The sequence below is a fragment of the Lampetra planeri genome, chromosome 40, assembly GCF_965212315.1.
Source record: "Lampetra planeri chromosome 40, kcLamPlan1.2.h2, whole genome shotgun sequence".
NCBI lineage: Eukaryota > Metazoa > Chordata > Hyperoartia > Petromyzontiformes > Petromyzontidae > Lampetra > Lampetra planeri.
The window spans coordinates 9554985-9577623 of NC_136146.1; the positions used below are offsets into that span (position 1 = coordinate 9554985).

Below are 22639 nucleotides of genomic sequence, written 5' to 3' on the forward strand. Positions count from 1 at the left end.
CTCATTCACCCACTTACCCACTCAATCACCCACTCAATCACTCACCCACTTACCCTATCACCCACTCACCCACTCATTCGCTTACTCACTCATTCACCCACCCACTCACCCACTCATTTACCCACTCACTCGCCCACTCAATCACCTACTCCAACTTACCCACACATTCACCCACTCACTCGCCCACTCACTCGCCCACTCAAATCGTTCACTCACTCACTCACTCCTGCGGTGGCCTTAAGACTCCCCCGCCCGGTCAACGCGAACCCAACCTCTCGCCCTGTCGCCCTCTCGCCCGTGCCGACTGACGGCCGCACACCGCAGGGTTCAAGAGTCTGCAGTGCACGCTGGGGTACCGCAGCGTGCCCCTGCAGTCGTTCCTGCTCATGGTGGACCAGGGGACGCTGCAGCTCACCGACTCCTTCGTGCAGAGACTCTTCCACGGTGACGCTCGCCGCAGTGGCCCCTCCAGCACAGGGAGTGGGGGCTGGGGGGGTGCTGTGGAAGTCGAGTGGCATCACTCGACTGGGGTTGCACACACGCAGGGGTTGTCACCTCACCCAACGCCCCCCCCCATCGCCCCACCCCCCTAAACCCCACCCCCCTAAACCCCCACCCCCCCCATTCCCCCACTCCCCATCGCCCCACCCCCCCACGCATCAATCCCCATCGCCCCACCCCCCACCCCCTTGCCATCGTGCCAAGACTTGGCAGGACCCTCCTGAGACAGAGACTTGAGACTCAGCGAGTCTTTCCGGGGTAAAGAAAAGATGAAGGCGCAGCCCTGCAATTTCTCGCACACACCTCTGCTGGTGGAAGGGCTAGAGGGGCCTCCAGAGAGCCCCTCTGGAGGGCAGTTTTGGCCTACTCTTCCACGCTGGCCAGACGTCTTGGAAGACGTGCGGCGTCTCGGTGGCGAGATGTCCACTGCCTCACCTGGTGTACAGGAGGTCGTGGGACCCTGAAGCGGATTTTCCCCTGGCTCCTCCGGTTTTTTCCCCTCTACATTTAGAATCAACGTCACGCGTTTAGAGCATTCGGCTGCTATGAATGCCCACGATGATGATGATGATGAGCCCCTTCCGTGGAGCATTCATTTGTGATAGCCGGGGGTCGCTTCTTATAAAAAGAGCTGCGTAGCAGCTCAGTGGGGCCTTACCTGGAAAACAACAACATAAGAAGTGGTTGTAACAGTAAATAGAGTCCCGAAGCTTGACCCCACCACACACGCCACGGCCGATCACAGTGCGGCGGTGGCGTGAACCCCCTCACGCCGCTGGCTGGACGGAGGTGGCGGCGGTGGCGGCGGGAGGGATTTGCGAAGGCCGCCACCGTGAGACCGAGAAGGCCCCCGCCACTGGAGAGGCGGCCACGGCGGCCTCAATAGGAGCTTGCAAACAGCTTCCGAGGCCAAGCGAATGATGCGGCTCTCCTTGCCGTCTGTGCTCTCGGCGGGCCATAGCGCAGTAATTGATAGGTTGTTGTTGTTGTTGTTGTCCACAATCGTCTGGTTTTTGTTTTGTTCGCGCTTGCAGACTTGGACGACAGCCCGAAGAACGAGCAGGCGAAGTTTGCGGTTCTGTCCCGGCTATCGCAGGTGAGCGGCGGGGGGGGGGGGCTGTAGAGCCCCTACACTTGACGGGGGACCTCGCGGCAGCCCGGAGAGCCGTGAGACTCACGGTGGTGGTGTTGACGATGATGATGTTGACGATGATGATGCTGGTGATGATGTTGATGACGGTGCTGTGAGCACTGATGATGTTGATGAAGATTGTTGATGATGATGGTGTTGACAACGATGATGTTGTCGACGACGATGATGTTGACGACGATGATGTTGACGACGACGATGATGTTGATGATGATGGTGTTGACAACGATGATGTTGTTGACGACGATGATGTTGACGACGATGACGATGTTTTCCGGGCAGCCCCAGGCCGACGGGGTCTACCAGCAGTGGGAGAGCCCGGCCGCGTCGTTCAGCCTGGCGCAGCGCTACGCCGCACGGCTGCATGCGCTGGGCCCCTGGGCGAGGAAGGTAAATCCCCACGGCGCTCGTGCCAGGCTAGGTGCACCTCGAGGCAACGCGGAGCGTGCAAGGCTCAACGCCGGCAGGAGGTCACGGGACGCGCCCAGCCGCCGTGCGGTCGACCGACCGAGACGGCCGGCAGATGCGCCCAGCTGTGTGTCGTCAACGTCGCGCTGGTCTTAGTTTACCGAGAGTCGTTCGCTCGGCTCGTGTAGAGCGGCCGCGACCACGGTGGCGCGGGGGGCCCCGCCGCGTGATCGCCCCCTGACCCGCTCGCCCCGTGCCCGCGCCAGGACGACGCCGCCGCCCCCGAGAAGGAGTCCTCGCAGAGCGACTTCCTGCCGCTACGCAGCTTCATCAACCGCCTGCTGAACATCGAGCGGCAAGGTGGGGGGGGGGGCGGGGATGCTGGGGGGGGGTGACTGGGTCCGGGCTCGGAGATGAATCGCGGACGAGGAGGAGGATGAGGAGTGCCGCCGGCGTCTGGCCCTGGCCGTGCCGTGCGTGGACGCGCCAATAGCAGATCCCTGATCTACGTCATGTCGCTCAGACGTCACCTCACTAGCAACACCGCCACCCGATTTAGCGTCGCCTTCAAACCCACACACGCGTCGCCCCTAGCGCCGTTGCCTCTCAGCCGTCCGCCACCACCACCGTGCCGCCACCACCGTGCCACCACCACCGTGCCACCACCACCGTGCCACCACCACCGTGCCACCACCACCGTGCCACCACCACCGTGCTACCACCCTGTACGCCGCTTCGATGTATTACGTCGTTTCGACATTCGTCGTTGTAAACCAGCGTGTTACAGTACCATGCTGATGTGTGTCCCTATCGCCCCCCCCATCGTCCCTCCCCCCCATCACCCCCCCGGTCCCATCGCCCCCCCCCCCATCGCTCCCCCCTCCCCTCTTCCCTGCCCCCCCCCCCCCCCCCTTGGAGGCACCGCTGCATTGCGGCGGCCGGGTCGTTGTGTCCATCCCCGTGGTTGACTCGGTGGTGGTGGATCCACGAGGGGGGGGGGAGCGCGATGGGGGCAGCCACCCCCCCCCCCCCCCCATCAAGCCCTAGCAAAGTCGTGCGCTGTTGACATTTCCAGAGTAAACACTTTGTCGATATTCGTCTCGGCTCGGTTCAGGCTCGGCTCCTTAGCCGTGCTCGGGATGTCTCGGGAGCCGAGGCCGAGCCGGCTGACTCGCTCGCTCGTCTCTGGGAGCCACCGTGCGGCTCGAGTCTCAGCCCAGCCGTGAACGTGGTCGAGTTTGTTTTGTAATTCATTCACGTCGGGAGCCACTGTTTAAACAAACACGCTTGAATGTTCGGACTGCCCCCCCACCTCCCCCCACGCAGTGGCCGGCCACGAGCAGGAGGTGGCGGGCTGCGTCGACGCTCGCTTCGTGGAGGAGGTGGCACTGAAGCAGTCGCTCGGCGCAGCCAAGAGGCGCTCCTCCCCCCGGTGAAATCCGGCGGCGGCGGTGGCGGTGGTGACGGTGGCGGTGTGGTGGCGGTGTGGTGGCGGTGTGGTGGCGGCGGTGGTGACGGTGGCGGTGTGGTGGCAGTGGCGGTGTGGTGGCAGTGGCGGTGCGGTGGCAGTGGCGGTGCGGTGTGGTGGCGGTGTGGTGGCGGCGGTGGTGACGGTGGCGGTGTGGTGGCAGTGGCGGTGTGGTGGCAGTGGCGGTGCGGTGGCAGTGGCGGTGCGGTGTGGTGGCGGTGTGGTGGCGGTGGTGGTGATGGCGGTGACGGTGGCGGTGGGTTCCACTACGAGCCCAGCCCACCGCGGATGGTAACCCCCGGGCGGAGAGGGCATCTCGGCCCCCCTCAATCTCGCCCCCCCCCACCCGGCCCACCCCCCACCCCTCCCTTTGCCTTCCCACCGCCTCGCCCCTCACCAACAGCCGCCGGCGGCAATGGCCGGGAGGGTTACCGCTTGGCCGCTGGCTGGCGGGGGTGCTCTGCGCATTAAGTCTCTGACAGCTGTCCCTATGGGCACGACGAGTCGGCTGACTCGGCACCGTGGCCTGCACAAGCCCCCAGGCGTTTTGTTGCGCGTCGGCTGACGAGGGCCCCCACCCCATTGAGCCGAGCGGTGGCGCCGTTACCAGGGCTGGCGCAGGCCCACGAGCGCCAGCAGTGGCGGCGGTCACAGAAGAAGATCGCAATGGGGTGGAGGGAACGAGGGCAAAACTCGCGAGAACACAACGACAAGAGCGACACGTCGTTTAGACGAGAACCAATCTCAGAACGGAATGTACAATAACGGTGCTTGCAATACAAATGTCACACAGAGTCAAACACGTCCCGTCACAGGCGCGTATGGATTTATTAGAATCACAATCTTCATTTGTGACTGCGGGAGGAGCAGGAGAAATCCGATGAGCTATGGAGCTCTTTTTCACAGATGTCTAGTAGGCGCCACGGGATCTGAGAGTAAAAGCGGCAAACAAACACACTGCACAACACAATGATAGCAGTGCAACGTTTCGACGAAAAAAGTCACTCAGTAAATATAAATACAGGGACTCCTCCACTTACGAACAAGTCAGGTTCCAGAAGTCTCTTCGGAAGTCGATTTATTCGTAAGTCCAACTTTACTCCTCTCGATTCCAAACGTGGTGTATGGCATGTACACTAAACACGGGGAATGGCGTTCAAAGTTTTATAATCTCCTGTAGATGTAGATGTCACTGGTTCTTCACGTTCTGCAGATGTAGATGACACTGGTTCTTCAAGCTCTGCAGATGTAGATGCCACTGGTTATTCACGTTCTGCAGATGTAGATGCCACTGGTTCTTCAGGTTCTGCAGATTTAGATGCCACTGGTTATTCACGTTCTGCAGATGTAGATGCCACTGGTTCTTCACGTTCTGCAGATGTAGATGCCACTGGTTCTTCACATTCTGCAGATGTAGATGCCACCACCATCTGTTGCACGGCGGTTGAACTTACGTCTTTCAGTCCGAACGGGCAACTGGACATACAGACAGGTTTGTTGTATCTTTGAAAGTGTGTAAGTCAAATGTTCGTAAGTAGAGGAGTCAATGTAAAGATAAATAAAGTATATGTCCGACTTTTCAACACTCAGTGAAATTTTGGGGCAAAGCAGCAAAGCGACAACAACGCACAGTCCCTAGATAAAATGACACTCTTAAATTGACCTACCGATGCGTGAGTAACGATCAAAGTCACAAAGCACATTAGCAAATGTGGTTGTCTCCAGCACTGATCATCTGCTTTCGGATATTTCGTTTGTTCTGTGTAGTGTTGTTGTCCTTCCCGCGCACCTCTGATTGGCACGGTTGGCTACATGAAGTGAACAAAAAGCTCAACATACATATACACACAAATACGTAACATATATTTTGATGGAAGATTTACGATATTCCTGGGTCTTTCACGAAAGCGTTAAGTCAAGATTTACGATGTTCAGGGAGGCAACGAGGTTGGTGCTGCAACGGCAAAGGCTTTGTGTCACCTATTCCGATTCTTGTTCAGGGATAGCTAAATGTCAATTAGATAGACGCCTTAGGTTTCTTGGGTTTGACAATGGCGCGAATGAATTAGCTAAGTTTAGCGCAGCTTTTACAATCAGGATTCTATGGATGAACAGGGCCCAAAGTAGATTTATTCTTGCATCAAGTGATGTGAGATTTGGATTTTAAGCAGAGGTCACAATGGAGGGTCCTGTATGGTACACCCTGTGCAAATCGAACAGCAGAATGAAAAAAGCCGGCTTAGTCTGTTCAGTGATTCATTAGGAGCTGATCTGTAAGCAGCGTCACAGTAGTCGAACAGTTGGAGATTGATAGCTTCAACAATTTTCAGGCCATTCGAATAGGGAAACTATGTTTCTGTATGAAAACTACATTTTATGTTTCATTTTATTTGCCATGTGATCGATATGGGGTTGGAATGTCCGTTATGAATCAATCAGTAAACCCAAGCATTTGCAGCACTCCGTTTGTTCAATGATGTTTTTTTTGATATCCGTAATATGTGATTTGACCAGGCAAGGTATTTGAACAGGTAAGGCCCCACTGAGATATACAGATCTTGTTCAGGCGTGACCTGGCCACAAATGATAGCTCAACGAAGTGGGCTTATCATCATCACGTTGACATTTATAGCAGCCAAATACTCGAAACGCGTGATGTTGATCCTAAATGTGGGGGGGGGGGGGGGAAACCGGAGGTCCCAGAGAGAAATCCACACGACCACGGGGTAGAGAGAGACACACACGCAAACTCCAAATATGCAGCAGGGTCGGGATCGCACCCACGACCTTCTGTATACCAGGCGAGCTAGTTAATATCTCGCCACCCTGGCACCCCAAGAAGGCCCTGCAACCAGACCAAGTTCGCTATCTCTTTATATTATATGACTGGGATTCGTCTGCCAGGAGGGGGCGATGATTGCTGCTGCGTGTAAGTTTTAGTTATTTTTACTAAAATACAAATGAAACTATTTTTTGTGAATATTTTTTTTACTAATTGTTATTTCACCAGGGAAGACCCCGCTGAGCCACGTAGCACTTTTACAGAAGCGACCTGGCCATCACAAATGTCAGCTCGACCAAGCGGCTTGTCATCATCATCAGCATCCCGAGGACATGTGAAGCAGCCAAATACTGCTGGGTCTAACGACGGCCAATGCCGCGTCAGCCACGGGAGTTGTGTGACCATACTTCACCATGCTGGCGCGAGCCGCGTGGTGCAAGCTGGACCTGTGGGGGAGGGCGGTTCGGAGATCTCGCCATAGCAGAGGGTTTTTTTGGGGGGGTTAGATCGCGTAAATATAAATGTGTCATTAAACCCTCCACCACCCGACAGCCTATTTGTAAGGGGTTGTCACGTGAACAAAACGTGCCAATACGTTGCTAGTTCAGTTGTGTGTTGGAGAGTAAACCCACGACAACATTTACAAGTCAAGTAAGGTCCCATGATGTAGCTGCTCACCCCGAGCTATAAACGTCCTGATATTGTCCTTGTCCTGTTCGCCTTCTGGCGTTCTCTGGTCTGACCCTGGTGGTGAGACTAGGCCCTAGAGGAGGCTGTCTCTGGTGTAGGCCAATCTGTTTCAAAGACAATGCCCGTGTATTAATTATCAGAGCATGTTTTTGTTTGCATGTTCACCACAAGTATGTGCGTGGTTAATGCAGACACGATTCCTTGCAAAAGGTTCCCATTTGGTGTTTGAACATCTGAACACAACTGTTGTATTTCCAGAATGGGTAGAACATATCATGATATACAAACAGACTCACCAGGCGACGTCCAGAATGGAGAGACCTCTCGCCACTGATGTTAGCCGTGGCTGGCAATGAAACCCAGCGAGCCGGGTGACTAATGGCACGTATTGTCACTAACACTGTGGCCTTGAAAGGGGGAAAGAAGTGTAATATAAATAGGCAACATCTATGGGACACTTATTTTACGACTATCAAGTTGATGAGAAAAGAGAAAGCGTCACCATTTAAGGGCCAGAATACCGGTGGAGGTGGAAAGATGTTCAAACGCCGAATAGACAGCCATCACAGGGCATCATCAAGTCTGCATGCAACATACATGCCAGTTAAATTTCTGAAGACGGCTGCTTGCGTTGTAGCCGAAACGTCATGAGAATTATTTTATTTTATTATGTTTTGTTTTTATTATTTTATTACTTCCCTTCTACGTGACTTTACCGAAAGAACCAAGAAGATACATGCCAGTGGTAAAAACATGGACCACACATGTTGTGGTAAAACATGCATTCACCACACATGCTCGTCGAGCAAATTGGATGCTTTGTAATAGGTATTCTGGCCGCTAATAATTAGGCGTCATAGTGGGCAGCGTCTTGTTGGGGGTGATGGGCGTCATGGGCGAGCACAGACGGAGAGGCCAGCGAGACGGGAGCGAATGGTGCGGTTGGAAAATCCGCACCGCGCACGCATACATCATTGGGGGGGGGGGGGGGGTCCGTGGTAGAAATGTTCATTTGGAGGTACTATATTAGTTCTCACTCGCTTGAATTTGTACTGAATGAGTACTAAATTAGTCCTCGTCCGACGGGTCGGTGAGCCAAAAGCCGCCCTGCCCAGCGCTTGGTTTCAGACGCGAGCAAAATGTCGTTGAGTTCATCCCTTTTGAGAACGCAAAAACAATGTAAATGCCCAACACAAAAAAAGATTTACCCTCGCCAAGGAAGACGGCGCGGTCGTTCATACGCCCAGCCCCTGATACACCCAGCCCCTGATACACCCAGCGTGGCCTTGCTCCGCCCCCCGGCCACGCCCCCTTTCTGGAACCTTCTCGCGGGTTCCTGGGGCTCCCCGATGGACGCCTCCTGTGACCTGTCCCCTAGGTGTCCCCCTCTCGTATATGTCGTGGCCTGCTGACGCGAGTCCTGTCATACACCGCAGTTACCCTTTCCCGCCAGCAGCCAGCGCTATGCCACTACACACGCGGCAAAGATCCCCGCCCCCCGCGTAGCCTTCAAAAGGCACTTGGGGCAGGTGCTGCTAGTTAGCGAGCATCAGCACCTATGTGGAACAAGGAGGAGCTGGGTGGCCAACACCACTCACGGTCGCCTTTGTATCCCCAGTGCTGATATTTAAACACCGAAACTGTTACTAATTTGAGGCTGAGTGGACGCAGGGAATGCCCAGGACCCGTTGAAATATTCGCCGTCACCATTATTGGCCATGAGCGGAAATCGCCGGCGGCTTCGGAGTAGCGCGGTGCAGCGCTATCCATTGCTCCACCACTCCTCGCATACAAACACACACGGACACACTCGGACACACACAGACACACAAATAAAGACAAAGTTCCCCGTATAACCTGCCCAGACTGTTGGGGCAAGTGCTGTTAGCGAGCACCTATGAAGGCCAGCACGGCACACTAGGGGGGGGGGGGGGGTGGCCAACACCACGCCCGCCCGCCTTTCTCTCCCCAGTGGCGATGTTTACACACTGCACCAGGTACTCATTTGAGGCCGAATCGACCTAGGGGAAGCCCAGGACCGGTTCAGATAATCGTCACTGGTGTTGGCCGTGAGTGAGAATCGAACCCGTGTCGCCGGGTTCATAGCGCAGCGGAGCGCTAACCGCTACACTACCGCTCCCGGACACGCACACAGACACACACACACTGACACGCACACGGACACGCACACGGACACACACTGACACACACACTGACACGCACACTGACACACACTGACACGCACACGGACACGCACACGGACACACACTGACACACACACTGACACGCACACTGACACACACACTGACACACACACGGACACACACACGGAAACACACTGACACACACACTGACACGCACACGGACACACACACGGACACGGACACACACTGACACACACACTGACACGCACACTGACACACAAACGGACACACACTGACACACACACGGACACACACACTGACACGCACACAGACACACACACTGACACACACACTGACACACACACACTGACACACACACGGACACACACTGACACACACACTGACACGTGTATAGGGGTGATGTCGCGAAGGGGGGGGGGTGCGGGGGGGGACGCCGGGCAGACGCTGGGGCCCGGGCGCTGAGCCCCACTCGGAATGGAACAGAGTGCCCGGGGCTACTGCTGCTGCTGGTGGCGGCGGTGGTGGTGGTTGTGGTGATGGTGGTGGCAGTGGTGGTGGCGGTGATGGTGGTGGCGGTGATGCTGGTGGCAGTGGTGGTGGCCGTGATGGTGGTGGTGGCAGTGGTGATGGTGGAGATGGCGATGGTGGTGATGGTGGTGGCGGTGATGCTGGTGGCAGTGGTGATGGCGATGGTGGTGATGGCGATGGTGGTGATGGCAATGGTGGTCATGGCGATGGTGGTTGTGGTGGCAGTGGTGATGGCGATGGTGGTGGTGGCGATGGGTTTAATTCGGAGTCACCGGGGTGCATCGCAGCTTCGCCCCCCGTGCTCGTCACGCTAATTGGGACGCTGACCGCCGCCTCGTTTCGCCGAACGTCCGCTAAAAGTTCGGTAACGAAGCCGCGCGACTGCCCCCCCCCCCGCCGTGACTCACGCGCCTGCTCCGAGGTACCCCCCCCCCACCTCTAATTGGGCTTCGTCCGCCTTCGGCGAGCGAAATGCCTCGCCCGAGCCTCCTGGCGCCTCGTTCCACCCGCGGGTGAAATCTTTCATTGGGAGAGCCCCGTGGCAGGTGGTGGGGGCCGCCAGGGCAGCAGCCGCGGCGGCCGTGGCGGTGTCGCTCTCGCACCTCGCGGCGAGTGAGTGAGCGTCATATTGGTCAGAGTCATAGGTGCTCGCTGACAGCACTTGCCCTCGCAGGCTTTTAAATGCCGTATGTGGGTTCTTTGACTTCATCTGCGTCTCGTCCCAGATTGACTGTGAGTGTCAGAGTGCGTGTCAGATTGTGTGCGAGTGAGTGAGCGCCAGATTGCGAGTAAGCGTGTCCGTGTGTCAGCATGAGAGTCAGAGTGTGTGTCAGAGTGAGTGCCAGAGTGAGCGTGTCCGTGTGTCAGCGTGAGTGTCAAAGTGAGTGTCAGAGTGAGTGTCAGAGTGAGTGTCAGAGTGAGCGTGAGTGCGTCACAGTGTCGGTTTGAGTGAGCGTCAGAGTGAGAATGATTGTGCCAAAGTGTCAGAGTGCGAGTGAGTGTGTCAGTGACGGATGCGAATACGTGTTTCAGTGTCAGAGTGAGTGTGTCAGACTGTCAGATCGCAAGTGAGTGTGTCAGAGTGACGGAGTGCGAATAAGTATTTCAGTGTCAGAGTGAGTGTGTCAGAGTGCAAGTGAGAGTGTCACGTGTCAGTGAGTGTGTCAGAGTGCGATTGAGAGTGTTGGATGTTTAGACCTCTTTATTCCACGTGGTTACTCCGGTCGCTTTGTGACTCCCTCCGGGGTCTGCTTTGAAATCTACGACTCCTGCTTCTGAGTGGGGCCACCTCCCTCTGATCCTCGATGCCAGACAGCGTCCACAGCGTGGTCTCTACTCCACACGCAGCAAGCTTTAGACACTGGCAAACGGCTCCCTCCGGTTATAAACTATCAACAATATTTTATTTTACCAGGTAAGGCTCCATTGAGCTGCTATTTTAATAAGAGGTTTTTTTTGGAGTTATATCGCGTAAATATATACATGTATCATTAAACCCGCCCCACCCGACACAGCCAACTAGTAAGGGTTGTAACGTAAACAGAACGTCGCAATTCGTCACGAGTACAGAACTCGTGTGTAGTATAGTGTATAGTGTAGTGTATAGTGTATTGTATAGCCTAGTATACTAGTACAGCACACCGGTGTGTTGGAGAGCCAAGCCACAACATTTACAATCCGAGTACGACGTTTCGCCAGTAATTATAAACTGGCTTCATCAGGCGACAGCCGGATTTGTGGAGAAGTCCACCTGTTTCGTTCCTGATATAGAGGCGTAGATGTGGTGACCACGCTTCTGCGCTCTTGCACAAAGTGTGGGGGGGGGGGAGATTACTGAGGCAACGTACATTATGCATGCGAATGTTGCGGTCCCTTTGATCTTGTCCTTCCTGTCCATTGAGTGTATTACAATGTCCGTACCGATGGGAATCCCTGTTGAAGTATGGTGGCCTGTATAGGCGTGCATTTGAACAATGTTTTATTTGATGATTCACTTCCACGCAGCACTAAGTCGGGAGCTATCCGAACGGTTGCAATTTTTTCTTTCAATTTCAATAGATTATTTAATTAGTCTTGGCCAGTAGTAGCTAGTTTTTCAAAGAACTTTAACATTATCACAATCAATTGAGTGTCCTTGATGGCACGCGTGTTCTGCTACTGCTGACAGTTGTAATTGGGATAATTTAATATTTCTCCAATGTTATTTTAGTCTCGTGCTGATCATTCGTCCTGTTTGCCCAATATAGAATTTGCCACAAGTGCAGTTAATCCTGTAAACACCTTCTGTTGATAGTTTCGGTAATACAGTACATATTTTGTACCAGAAATGTATTTATGTATTGTATGTACCATCCAAAATCTGACTCGGATGCTTTGTTTTCCCCAACATCTGGCTAGTTTATCAGTGACTCCCGCAATGTACGGTATTTTGATTGTTTTCATTACTTGGGCAGTTTCAATGCTCGTGTTATTTGATTTGGTTTTAGCATGTAATGCCCTATTGATTTGTGCATTCGAGTCCGACGTTTCACTGGTGATTACCACCAGCATCATCAGGCGATTTGCCAGAATTGTGAACAAACGCCTCCAGTTTCGCTGTTAAATCGACGGGGTAAAGGCGACATCATCGCTGTGAGCTTATCAGGGGCGCAACCCGGGGTGGGTGGGCGGGGTGTTTATATGGTCAGATACATTGCAATGGGATCATGCTCATATGACAATATGCAGGACCTATTGTCGGTTGGGTGAGTCACAGTTCATGAACAAACAGCGGAAAGTAAACACAAAGAGCGGAATGCTGTTTGTGTTTACTTTGTTGTCCTTCTCCGCGTGTTGTGTTCGGTCGCGGCTGTGGTGAATCGGGGGAATGCCTCGATCCAGCAATGGAGCCAGCCGTGGCTGACAATGACGATGGGATGCGGCGAGCGATGGCGAGATGTGTGTGTGTTGGTGTGTGTTCGTAAGTTATGTTCTGAAGAGGAGTTGGAGACGCTGCTGCTGAGACTGGAGCGTGCCACTAAGAGGTGGGGCCTTACCATCAGCCCCACCAAAACTAAGCACCTGCCTGGGTATTTTGTACATCGGACACTCCGCCCCCACAATTCCCAATCGGTTATGGGGCAGTAGTGGAGAGAGTGGAGAGTTTCCCATACCTGGGCAGTGTGCTTATGACCGGCTCCAGTATAACAGCAGAGGTCTCACTCCGAATCAGTCGAGCGGCAATATATTTTCATCGGTTGCTTACCGCTGTGTGGAAGCTACCTGGTCTGTCGCTCCGCACGAAGCTTCAGGTCTTCTCGGCTAGTCATTCCCTCCCTTCTCTACGCTTGCGAAACGTGGACCCCTCTAATGGAGCATCTTCGCCGGTTGGAAACATTTAGGCTGGCCTGCCTACGATCCATCCTGGGTTTAACCAGGCTGGATTGTGTGAGGAGCTCACAAATCCTTGAAAGATCTGGGCAAAGTCCCATCGGTGAGCTCCTCCGGCAGGCAAGGCTGCGTTGGCTGGGTCATGGAGCTCGCATGTATCAGCCACCGCATGCCTAAACAGCTTTTGTTCGGCCGGATCGAGGGGGCTAAACGGGCGCGGCACGGGCTAGAGAAGAGATGGAGTGATGTGGTACAGGAGGACGTGGAGCTGAGTGGACTTGCCGATGACTGGTACCAGCGGTGTCAAGATCGGCCTCTGTGGAGGAGGCTTGTGAAGGACGCTACTGGGCAATTGGAGGCAGTCGCCCTCCAACAACAACGGAGGGCGGAGGAGCGACGCTCACAACAACGAGCGGAGCGCCGGGTGGCTAAAGCACAGCAAGTTGGTACAGTAGGGGGCACAGGTGGTGCATCAGCCAGTCATCTCGGTCAGTCGACCCGTGGCACCTGGGTCTGCCCCGTGAACTCCTGCCAGCGGGCGTTCGACACTTCACGTGGCCTCAAGGTGCACATGGCCTGGCACAAGCGTCGTGGTGACGTCATATCCACTTAGTGACGAATGGCGGTTGTTATTGTTGTTCGTGTGTGTGTTGTTGTTGTTGTTCGTGTGTGTGTGTTCGTGTGTGTTGGCGTGTGTGGGTGTGTGTTCGTGTGTGTGTGTGTCCGTGTGTGTTGACGTGTGTTGGTGTGTGTAGGTGTGTGTGTGTTTGTGTGTGTTGGTGTGTGTGGGTGTGTGTGTGTTCGTGTGGGTGGAGCAGGAGGGTAACGTTTAGCGCGCTCCACTACGAACCCGGTGACCCGAGTTCGATCCCCGCTCACCGCCAACACCAGTGACGATTAGTTGAACCGGTCCTGGGGCTCCCCTAGGTCGACTCAGCCTCAAATGAGTATCCGGTGCGGTGTGTAAACATCGCCACTGGGAAGACAAAGGCGGCCGGACGTGGTGCTGGCCACCCACCCCCTTGTGTGCCGTGCCGGCCTTCATAGGTGCTGCTCGCTAACGGCACTTGCCTCTACTGTCTGTGCAGGCTATACGGGGGATCTTTGTCTTTGTTTTTAGTATAATGCCAGCTCAGTCATTTGCCCACCCGAGCAACGCGTAGAGTCCTCGTTCACAGCGCGACGTCGTCGCCCGAGTCGGGGACGTGCTGAGTCACGGAACCAGCACGTCCATTTAGCGTGGAGGAATCCGATGAGCTATGAAGCTCTTTGTCGCAGACGTCAAGTGGGACATCCCCAGCAGTGGCTCCACGAGTGCCAGATGGGTGGCGGGGGGGGGTTGGAGGGGGTTGGGCTTGGGGGGGGGGGCTTGGGGGGTGGGTTGGGGTTGGGGTGGGCGTTGGGGGGGGGGTGCGGGGGGTTTGCGGGGGTGGGGGCTGAACGAGGCCGTGGGTGCTGAGCGATTGTCGCCCCACCAACTGCGACCCGCGCTGCGCCCGCGCTGAGGGCGACAAAAATTTTTCCCGCGCGCGCCTCCTGCCCGGCGCCAAGCGGCGCACGCAGTGAGAAAAAGTGCACAGCAAAAAAAATCTCAAAATAAACACAATCACTTTTGACTCTCTCTCTCTCTCACAAACGATAACAACAACAACAAAATGCACACGAAGCGGCAACCGCACTGAGCCGGGGCTTTGCTTTGCTGGTGACTTTTGTTGTCGATGTGGCGCGATCTCGTGGTGCCACCCTCGCCCCCTCTCGCCTCCTCCTCGCCGCGGTATTTAAGCCGCCGGCCGTGGCTGCCGTGGCTGCTGCTGCCCACGGGAAAAGGCGTCCTCACAACCCCGCCTGCGTGAGCCGCGTGACGGACAGACAGAGAGAGACGAGAGGGAGTTTCTCTACGACCCCAGAGAGCCGCGTTCAATTTCCCGAAGCGGTCCAGGCCCGAGAGCTCGGACTCCGAGGACTGCCGTCATGCCTGGAGCCAAAGGTGAGGGCGGCGCAGCCCCCCACAGCTCACGTGGGGGGCGGGGGGGCGGCCGGGGGCGGTGCTCAGCGTCCGCGGATGCGTGAGCGCGGTTTGGTCACGGAGGTGCTGGGGCCGCTCTGTCTGTGCGTGAGCGCGATGACTGCCATTGAATGCGCGTGAGCGCGCGGGGTTTATTTCGTGAAGGTACGAACCTGTTGATTCCCGCTCACGGCAAACACCAGTGGCGATTATCTGAACCGGTCCTGGATCTCCCCGAGGAAAACTCAGCCTCAAATGAGTACCTGGTGCGATGTGTAACATCGCCGCTAGGGAGACAAAGGCGGCCGGTCGTGGTTTTGGCCACCCACCCCCTCGTGTCCTGTGCCGGCCTTTATAGGTGCTCGCTAACAGCACTTACCCCTACAGTCTGTTAAGGCTATACGGGGAATCTTTGTCTTTGTATGTGTCTTCATGTGTGTGCGTATGTGTGTGTGTACGTGTGTGTTTGTATGTATGTGTGCGTATGTGTGCGCGTATGTGTGTGTGTATGTGTGTGTGTACGTGTGTGTGGTCCGGCGAAACAACCCTCTACCTCCTCGTTGGTGCCGGATGGCAGCGCTGTGGTGAGCGGTGCCGTGGGGAGAGGACCAATTCAGATTGACCATTCCCCTCATGGCGTTTGTAGCCACCACAGCGGCCAAATGGGAGCTCTGGACGGGTGCGAGGGGCTGGTAACCCCTCCACTTTCAAACAAATTACCACTAAACCACGAAAAAAAATATATATATATATCTCAGTGTGTGCCAGAGGCCGCGGGGGGACAGGCGTCCTTGACGTCTCCAGGCCAAACCCCATTTAGCGGAGCCAGGAGATTGAATCTTTACACTCGGGGCTCCTCCAGAAACAACAAAAAACCACTAAGTACGTGTGGCTATGTGGAATTTTAAAACGCTCACTACGGAGGAGAGGCTGCCACTCCTCTGTCGGGAGCTGGACCGGTACCGCCCGGATCTCTGCGGTATTCAGGAGGTCCGGGGAACCGGCTCTGGCTACTGCCACCATGAGGGGTGGACAGTCCTCTAATCGGGGCAGGAGACTGCCAAAGAACAGGGAGTGGCTCTTCTTCTGATCAAAATAATGAAGGGGGCATGGGAGTGTGGCAGTGAGGTGTGGGAAGCTATAAGCCCCAGGCTACTTTGGGCTCGTGTTCCTATCAACCAGAGATGAGGAGTGGTGGTCATGGTTACTTATGCCCCCACCGAAGACGAACATCCGTGGAGGAATGCAGGCAAAGCCGATGAGTCAGATGCCTTCTATGACCTCCTGTCACAGGTGCAAGCTCAAGTGCCCCCTCGGGATAGAATCATGCTTTTGGGTGACTTTAATGCCCGAGTTGGCCATGATGCTGGCACCTGGTCTGCAGTGATTTGAAGGCATGGGCCAGATCAGCTGAATAACAATGGTAGGAGGCTGCTAGATTTTTGTGCATCTGATGGGCGTGTAATTATCAACATGCTGTTCCGGCATCGGCGCATTCACAAACATCATGGATGCATGCCGGGTCCAAGCAAGAATATTTGCTGCACTACATAGTGATTAAACAGTGGATGCGGGCCTATGTCCTTGACACCAGGACCTACCGTGGAGCTGATCTGCCCACTGACCATCGACTTGTCATCTGTAAGATGCCTGCCATTCTTCCACTCCGGTGGTGGGTGTACACTCAGGACCCCATTCAAACCCATAGTGGCCTGGTCTCAGCTAGCTGATGAAAGTTGCAAGTGACACTTTCATCATCGCTAAACCTTGCCCATTTCCCATGAGGGGAAATGGGCAAGGTTTAGGATTGCTTTGGGTACACGGTCCAGAGCTCCCCAGAGACCCTGGCTGGCAGAGGAGGTGTTCAGGCTGGCTAAGAAAAAGCGACAGGCCCACTCTCATTGTCTACAGCATCCCACGTCAGAGAATGAGGAGGCTTACTGTGACATTCGCTCGGAGGTTCGGAGAGCCGTGCAGAGCTGCAAGGATGGGTGGTGGTCGTGGGTTGCTGAGGAGATGGAATCTGCCTCAGTGGTCCGCGATCACAAATCACTCTTTAATTCAAAAAAAAAAGTAACTTGCAGCGCCACTCCTATTACCATAATTAGGGGAAAGAATGGTGATCCAATCTCCGACCCTCAGGAACAGGTTTGCAGATTTGCTGAGCATTTCTGTGAGGTCCTGGGGGAGGGGAAATCCCTCACCCTGGAAAATATGGGGAAAAGTGGGGATGACCCTGCTGAGGCACCCCCTGTGAGTGGCTGGCTGAAGTGCCATCTGTTGAGGAAGAACTGAAGGCGATCTAGAGTCTGTGACCAGGAAAGTTACCAGGCAGAGATTATCTCCCAAGCGAAATGTTGAGGGAGGGTGGCGTTTGTGTGCAGACTGCCTTACATAACATAATAATAGTCTGGACCACTGGACGGGTTGCGCAGGATTGGAAGGATGTCCTGGTGGTCCCCCTTTTTAAGAAGGGGGACCGCACAGACTGTAACAACTACAGGGGCATCTCACTCCTCAGTGTGTCGGGAAAGGTCCTGGAAAGGATTATTCAATATCGCCTTGCCAGGCACGCTGAGGAGAGGCTTGGTTTCAGGAAAGGGCGGTCCTGCACAGATACCATATTTTCTGTCCATCTGCTACAGCAGAGGTGTAGGGAATTCCAACAAGACATCCATCTCTGCTCTATTCACCTGGTCAAGGCCTATGATACCATCAGTAAGCCTGGGCTCTGGGTTGTTCTTCGTGCTTTCAGAGTCCCTGACTCTCTGCTCACGATCATTATGGACCTTCATGATGGTGAGCGGGCCCAGGAAAAACTACATGGCTGGGAGTCGGAGCCATGTCCTGTTCACCTTGGGGTGCGACAGGGATGTCTTCTGGCTCCCACATAATTTAACATCTATAGTTCGTGAAGCATTCGATGGCTCTACCGGAGGAATTTCCATCTGATACAGATACAATGGGAGGCTGATCGATGCCCTGGTGTGGTCAAGGTATGGCTCCCTATTGATCAACCATTTTATGTATGGCGATGATCTGGTAATTTTGCTCACTCAGAGGAGTTGTAGGCGCTGCTGTTGAACCTGGAGCTTTCCACTAAGAGGTGGGGCCTTACCATCAGCTCCACCAAAACTAAACACCTGCCTGGGTATTTTGTACCATCGGACACTCCACCCCCACAACTCCCAATTGGTGATAGGGCAGTTGTGGAGAGGGTGGAGAGTTTCCCATACCTGGGCAGTGTGCTCATGACCGGCTCCAGTTTTACAGCAGAGGTCTCACTCCGAATCAGTCGAGTGGCATTATCTTTTCATGGTTTGCGTAACGCTGTGTGGAAGCTACCTGGTCTGTCGCTCCGCACGAAGCTTCAGGTCTTCTCGGCCACGGTCATTCCCTCCCTTCTCTATGCTTGCGAAACGTGAACTCCCCCAAATGGAACATCTTCGCCGGTTAGAAACATGTAGGCTGGCCTACCTACGATCCATCCTGGGTTTAACCAGGCTGGATTGTGTGAGGAACTCACAAATCCTTGAAAGATCTGGACAAAGCCCTGTCAGTGACCTCCTCATGCAGGCAAGGTTGCGTTGGCTGGGTCATGTAGCCCGCATGCCCAGCCACCGCATGCCTAAACATATTTTGTTCGGCCGGATAAAGGGGGTGAAACGGGCGCGGCATGGGCTGAAGAAGAAATGGAGTGATGTGGTACAGGAGGATGTGGAGCTGAGTGGACTTGCTGATGACTGGTATCAGCGTTGTCAAGATCAGCCTCTGTGGAGCAGGCTCGTGAAGGATGCTACTGGGCAGTCAGAGGCAGTCCCCCTCCACCAACAACGGAGGGCGGAAGAGCGACGCTCACAACAACGAGCGGAGCGCTGGGTGGCTAAAGCACAGCAAGTTGGCACAGTAGAAGGCACAGGTGGTGCATCGGCCAATCATCTCAGTCAGTCGACCCGTGGCATCTGGGTCTGGCATTCGGTGGCATCTGGTTCTGCCAGATGCCACCGAATGCTCTGGTTTTCTCGTGCGTGTAAATCGCTCATTCATTGGCCGATAATGCCTTCATATACAGAGGACCGCAGAGCCCGGGGGAAATCTGGCTCCTCGTCACCACGTGGCTGCGGCCACTGCCTTCCCGCTCCTCGTCTGAGGTTCGTCCTCTTCCTCCTGTCGCCTCTGAGTCGCCCCACCCTTCCCCTCTTTCATTACGAGACCGAGCGAGCGAGCGGCGCTGTGTTACAAGTTATTATAATAATAGTAATTATTTTAGTGGAGTTTTATGATTAAACATTATTCGGAAACGAGTCCCACACCGATAGCCAACTGGAAGATCGAGGTGCTGGCTTCAGTCGCCGTTCTCAACTGAGTCGGAGTTGTGTTCACGGAGTCGAAGTTGTGTTGAAGGAGTCGTTCTGTTGACTGCGGAGTTGTGTTGACTGAGCGGTGTTGTGTTGACGGAGCGGAGTTGATGCAATGCAGTATCGGGTTGGCTGAGTCTCGACACTTGGGCCCTGGGCTAACGATGTCTAGGTGACAAGCCCGCGCGCGATGCTTGTGAACTGATCTCGCCCTGTCGTTATCAGGTAGCAAAGCTGACAAGAAGACTAGCGACAAGGTAACGTCTCAGATTTACAGCTCACCCACGTGGCCTTGCCTCTCTCGCTCCCTCTCTCTCTCTTGTTCTCGCTCTCCATCGCTCTCTCTCTCCTGTCAACGAGGAGAGCTGCTCAGCTTTCTCTTCTGCTGTGCCCCAGAAATGTCTCGCATGTCCGTGTGCATCCGTCTGTGGCGCGGTGGGGGGGGGGTGCAGCGGAAGCGAAGTGGACTTTCGTGAGCTGCGCACCGACCAACCCGACGCCTCCCGAGTTCGATTCCCGCTCACGACCATCAACCGGTCCCAACCCGACCCAAACCCTCTCTCTCCGCGGTAGCTGTCCTGCATGGGGGAGCGGTAGTGCAGCGGTTAGCGACCCCGAGTTCCATTCCCGCCTACGGTGACGGTCATCTGAGCTCGGGGCTGTCGTGTGCAATTCCCTGTCGCGCAGCTGCTGGAGTCTTCGTCTCCGTCTTCACCATCTCGGCGTCGCCAGCCAGGCAGTCTAACAGCTGTCCTGACTGGGAGCCGTAGTCACTAAAAGTGTTACTGTCAGGCCGTGCTAATAAACAGAGTGCATCCTACTCTTAGTGTATCTTAGTCAGTCACTACATATTTACGTTAACGTTCTTTCGCACCGTACGTAGCCAACCGTGCTAAAAGGAGGTGTGCGGGTGAAAGACAACGACCTGACACACAACAACAAGAAGCAGTTATATAAAAATGAGTTGTTCAATCTAGATGATGATATTTTTGGTTATTTCGGTAAAGGCACGTCGGGGAAATAAATAAATAGATAAATAAATATTATTCATTGAAAATAAAAAAAACAAAAAACATAATTGAAAAATAGTCAAATTAAAAAAATAATAAAAACAAAAAACTCACGACGTTTCGATCGCAACACAAGCGGTCTTCATCAGGCGGAGAGAAAAGAGGGGGCAAGCCTCCAAGTGTCGCTGCTTCTGAGGCGCTATGAGGGCTCCTCCAGAGTGAGTGGGCGGGGGACGAGAGCTGCGCAGGCAGCACGCGAATGCTGGAGCAGAACAATGGGGGGGGAGGCGGTGAGCTTGTGCAGCACAAGCAGCATGGGCGGGGCAGCCAGTCAGCCAGTCAGCCAGCGCTCATGCAGGTGCAGACAATGGGGGGGAGGTGATGATGAATGAAATGTGCGGATAGCTCCGAGTGGCTTCCTCATTTTCGAACCGAAGAGCGTTCCAGACAGCCGCAGAAGCAGCATCGCATCTGAACGCGCTGCGATGCAGCAATCGTCTTTGATCGTCTCGGGTTGACAGGTCGCGTGTGGTGGGGTAAAGTGTGGGCACCCTCCCGCCTCTTCGGATGCGTCTGTGCTGGCGTGGAAGAGTAGGCCAAAATGTACCCTGGGTACTCTCGAGAGCTGCCCGCAGCGTAGGCCCCATTGCGCCGGCAGTTACGTGAGCGAGCAATTACAGTGCTGCGCCTTTGCCTTCACCTGCGCCTCCCCCTCGCCTGCCCCCCCCCGCATTTGGCCAGCGGTGTTGCCTGGTGGGCGATGGCCGTTATGAATGATTAACCTGATGGTGATAACGATCGATTATGATGATGGATGATGGAAACGGTGACTCGCAATGATTGATTCTTATTCGGGATGATTAGCGATGGATGAGGCACGGTGGGTGACAATGTTCAAAGATGATGCAAATAGTGGTGGCAGTAACGCTGTTACCGCTGCTTCTGCTGATGATGATCATGGTGATGGTAAAACTGCTGACATTACCTCTGCTGCTGCTGATGACGATCATGGTGATGGTAAAACTGCTGACGTTACCGCTGCTTCTGCTGATGATTATGGTGATGGTAAAACTGCTGACGTTACCGCTGCTTCTGCTGATGATCATGGTGATGGTAAAACTGCTGACATTACCGCTGCTTCTGCTGATGATGATCATGGTGATGGTAAAACTGCTGACGTCACTTCTGCTTCTGCTGCCATTGATGATGACGCTGCTAATGATGACGCCGCTGAATTCAGATGTTGTCGATGCTGATGTTGTTGACGCTGACGTTGTCGATGCTGATGTTGATGATGGCGGGGCTCTGGCTTGGCTCCCGCTGATCCATCCAGCAGCACTGACGCCCACCCTGTCGCCCGTGTCCCGCAGACTACAGCAAGTGATCCCAAGAAAGAAACTGCCAAGGGCAAGGATGACAAGAAGCATGGAGGTACACGAATCACGAAGCCTGCTCGGCTAAGTGCCACTCATCCCGAGCCGGGCGGTGGCGGTGGTTGTTGCTACGCTGCTGCTGCTGCTGCACGTGGCTACTGCCTGTTGTGACCCAGCGCTGTGGAGGCAGCGGCCAGGGTTGGTGGATCACCGCACAAACAGATGTCGAGGTGGTGCCCATACCCTGGCACGCCACCAGGAGAAGGCGCTACAGCGGGTGGACGAATCACCGCTCTGTTCGTTGCGTCTGTCCGGGGATACAGTGTTGCCCCCTCGCGCAAGGCGTGGGGTTTTCTCGGGGCGCTCCAGTTTCCTTCCCACTTGCACAATAAACGCAACTCGTCATACAATTGGCTGAAAATATCGAAACAAATAAAAACCTCATCGTAGAAGTGGCAGCACCAGGACCCTCCTGAAAACGAGACCTAAGACTCAGCGTGACCCTCCTGGATAAATAAGTACAATATCACTATTGGGTATTACGAGGCCACCACTGCAAAATGCCACTGATGCCACCGATTGTTCTGCTGCGAGGTGGCACGGTGGCGGTAGCACTCGTGCCTCACTCACCACGAGAAGAGATTGGGTTCGATTCCTGACTCAGGAGCCACTTTCTGCGTGGAGTTGTGCATCATCTCCCCCTGTCCTACAGAGTGAAAGTGAGTGGAGTTTGTATGTTCTCCCCATGTTCTACAGTGAGTGAGTGTAGTTTGTATGATCTCCCCCTGTCCTACAGAGTGAGAGTGAGTGGAGTTTGTATGATCTCCCCATG

General features: G+C 54.7%; 1 protein-coding gene across 5 annotated transcripts in view; it reads left to right on the forward strand.

Annotated features, from left to right (window-relative positions):
- Nucleotides 1-21832, forward strand: part of GSAP (gamma-secretase activating protein) — a 60961-nt gene extending 39129 nt beyond the window's left edge. For 4 of the 5 annotated variants that reach the window (XM_078613159.1, XM_078613156.1, XM_078613160.1 and 1 more), the window contains exons 28-32: nucleotides 325-444; nucleotides 1536-1597; nucleotides 1934-2041; nucleotides 2326-2419; nucleotides 3386-5987. In XM_078613159.1, the coding sequence (XP_078469285.1) occupies nucleotides 325-444; nucleotides 1536-1597; nucleotides 1934-2041; nucleotides 2326-2419; nucleotides 3386-3495 (494 nt within the window). In that variant the 3' untranslated portion in view covers nucleotides 3496-5987. Of the gene's footprint in view, nucleotides 1-324; nucleotides 445-1535; nucleotides 1598-1933; nucleotides 2042-2325; nucleotides 2420-3385; nucleotides 5988-19649; nucleotides 19682-21804 lie in introns of those variants that run through there. The other variant, XM_078613157.1, reaches the window with a different exon arrangement.
- Nucleotides 21833-22639: the final 807 nt, after the last annotated feature.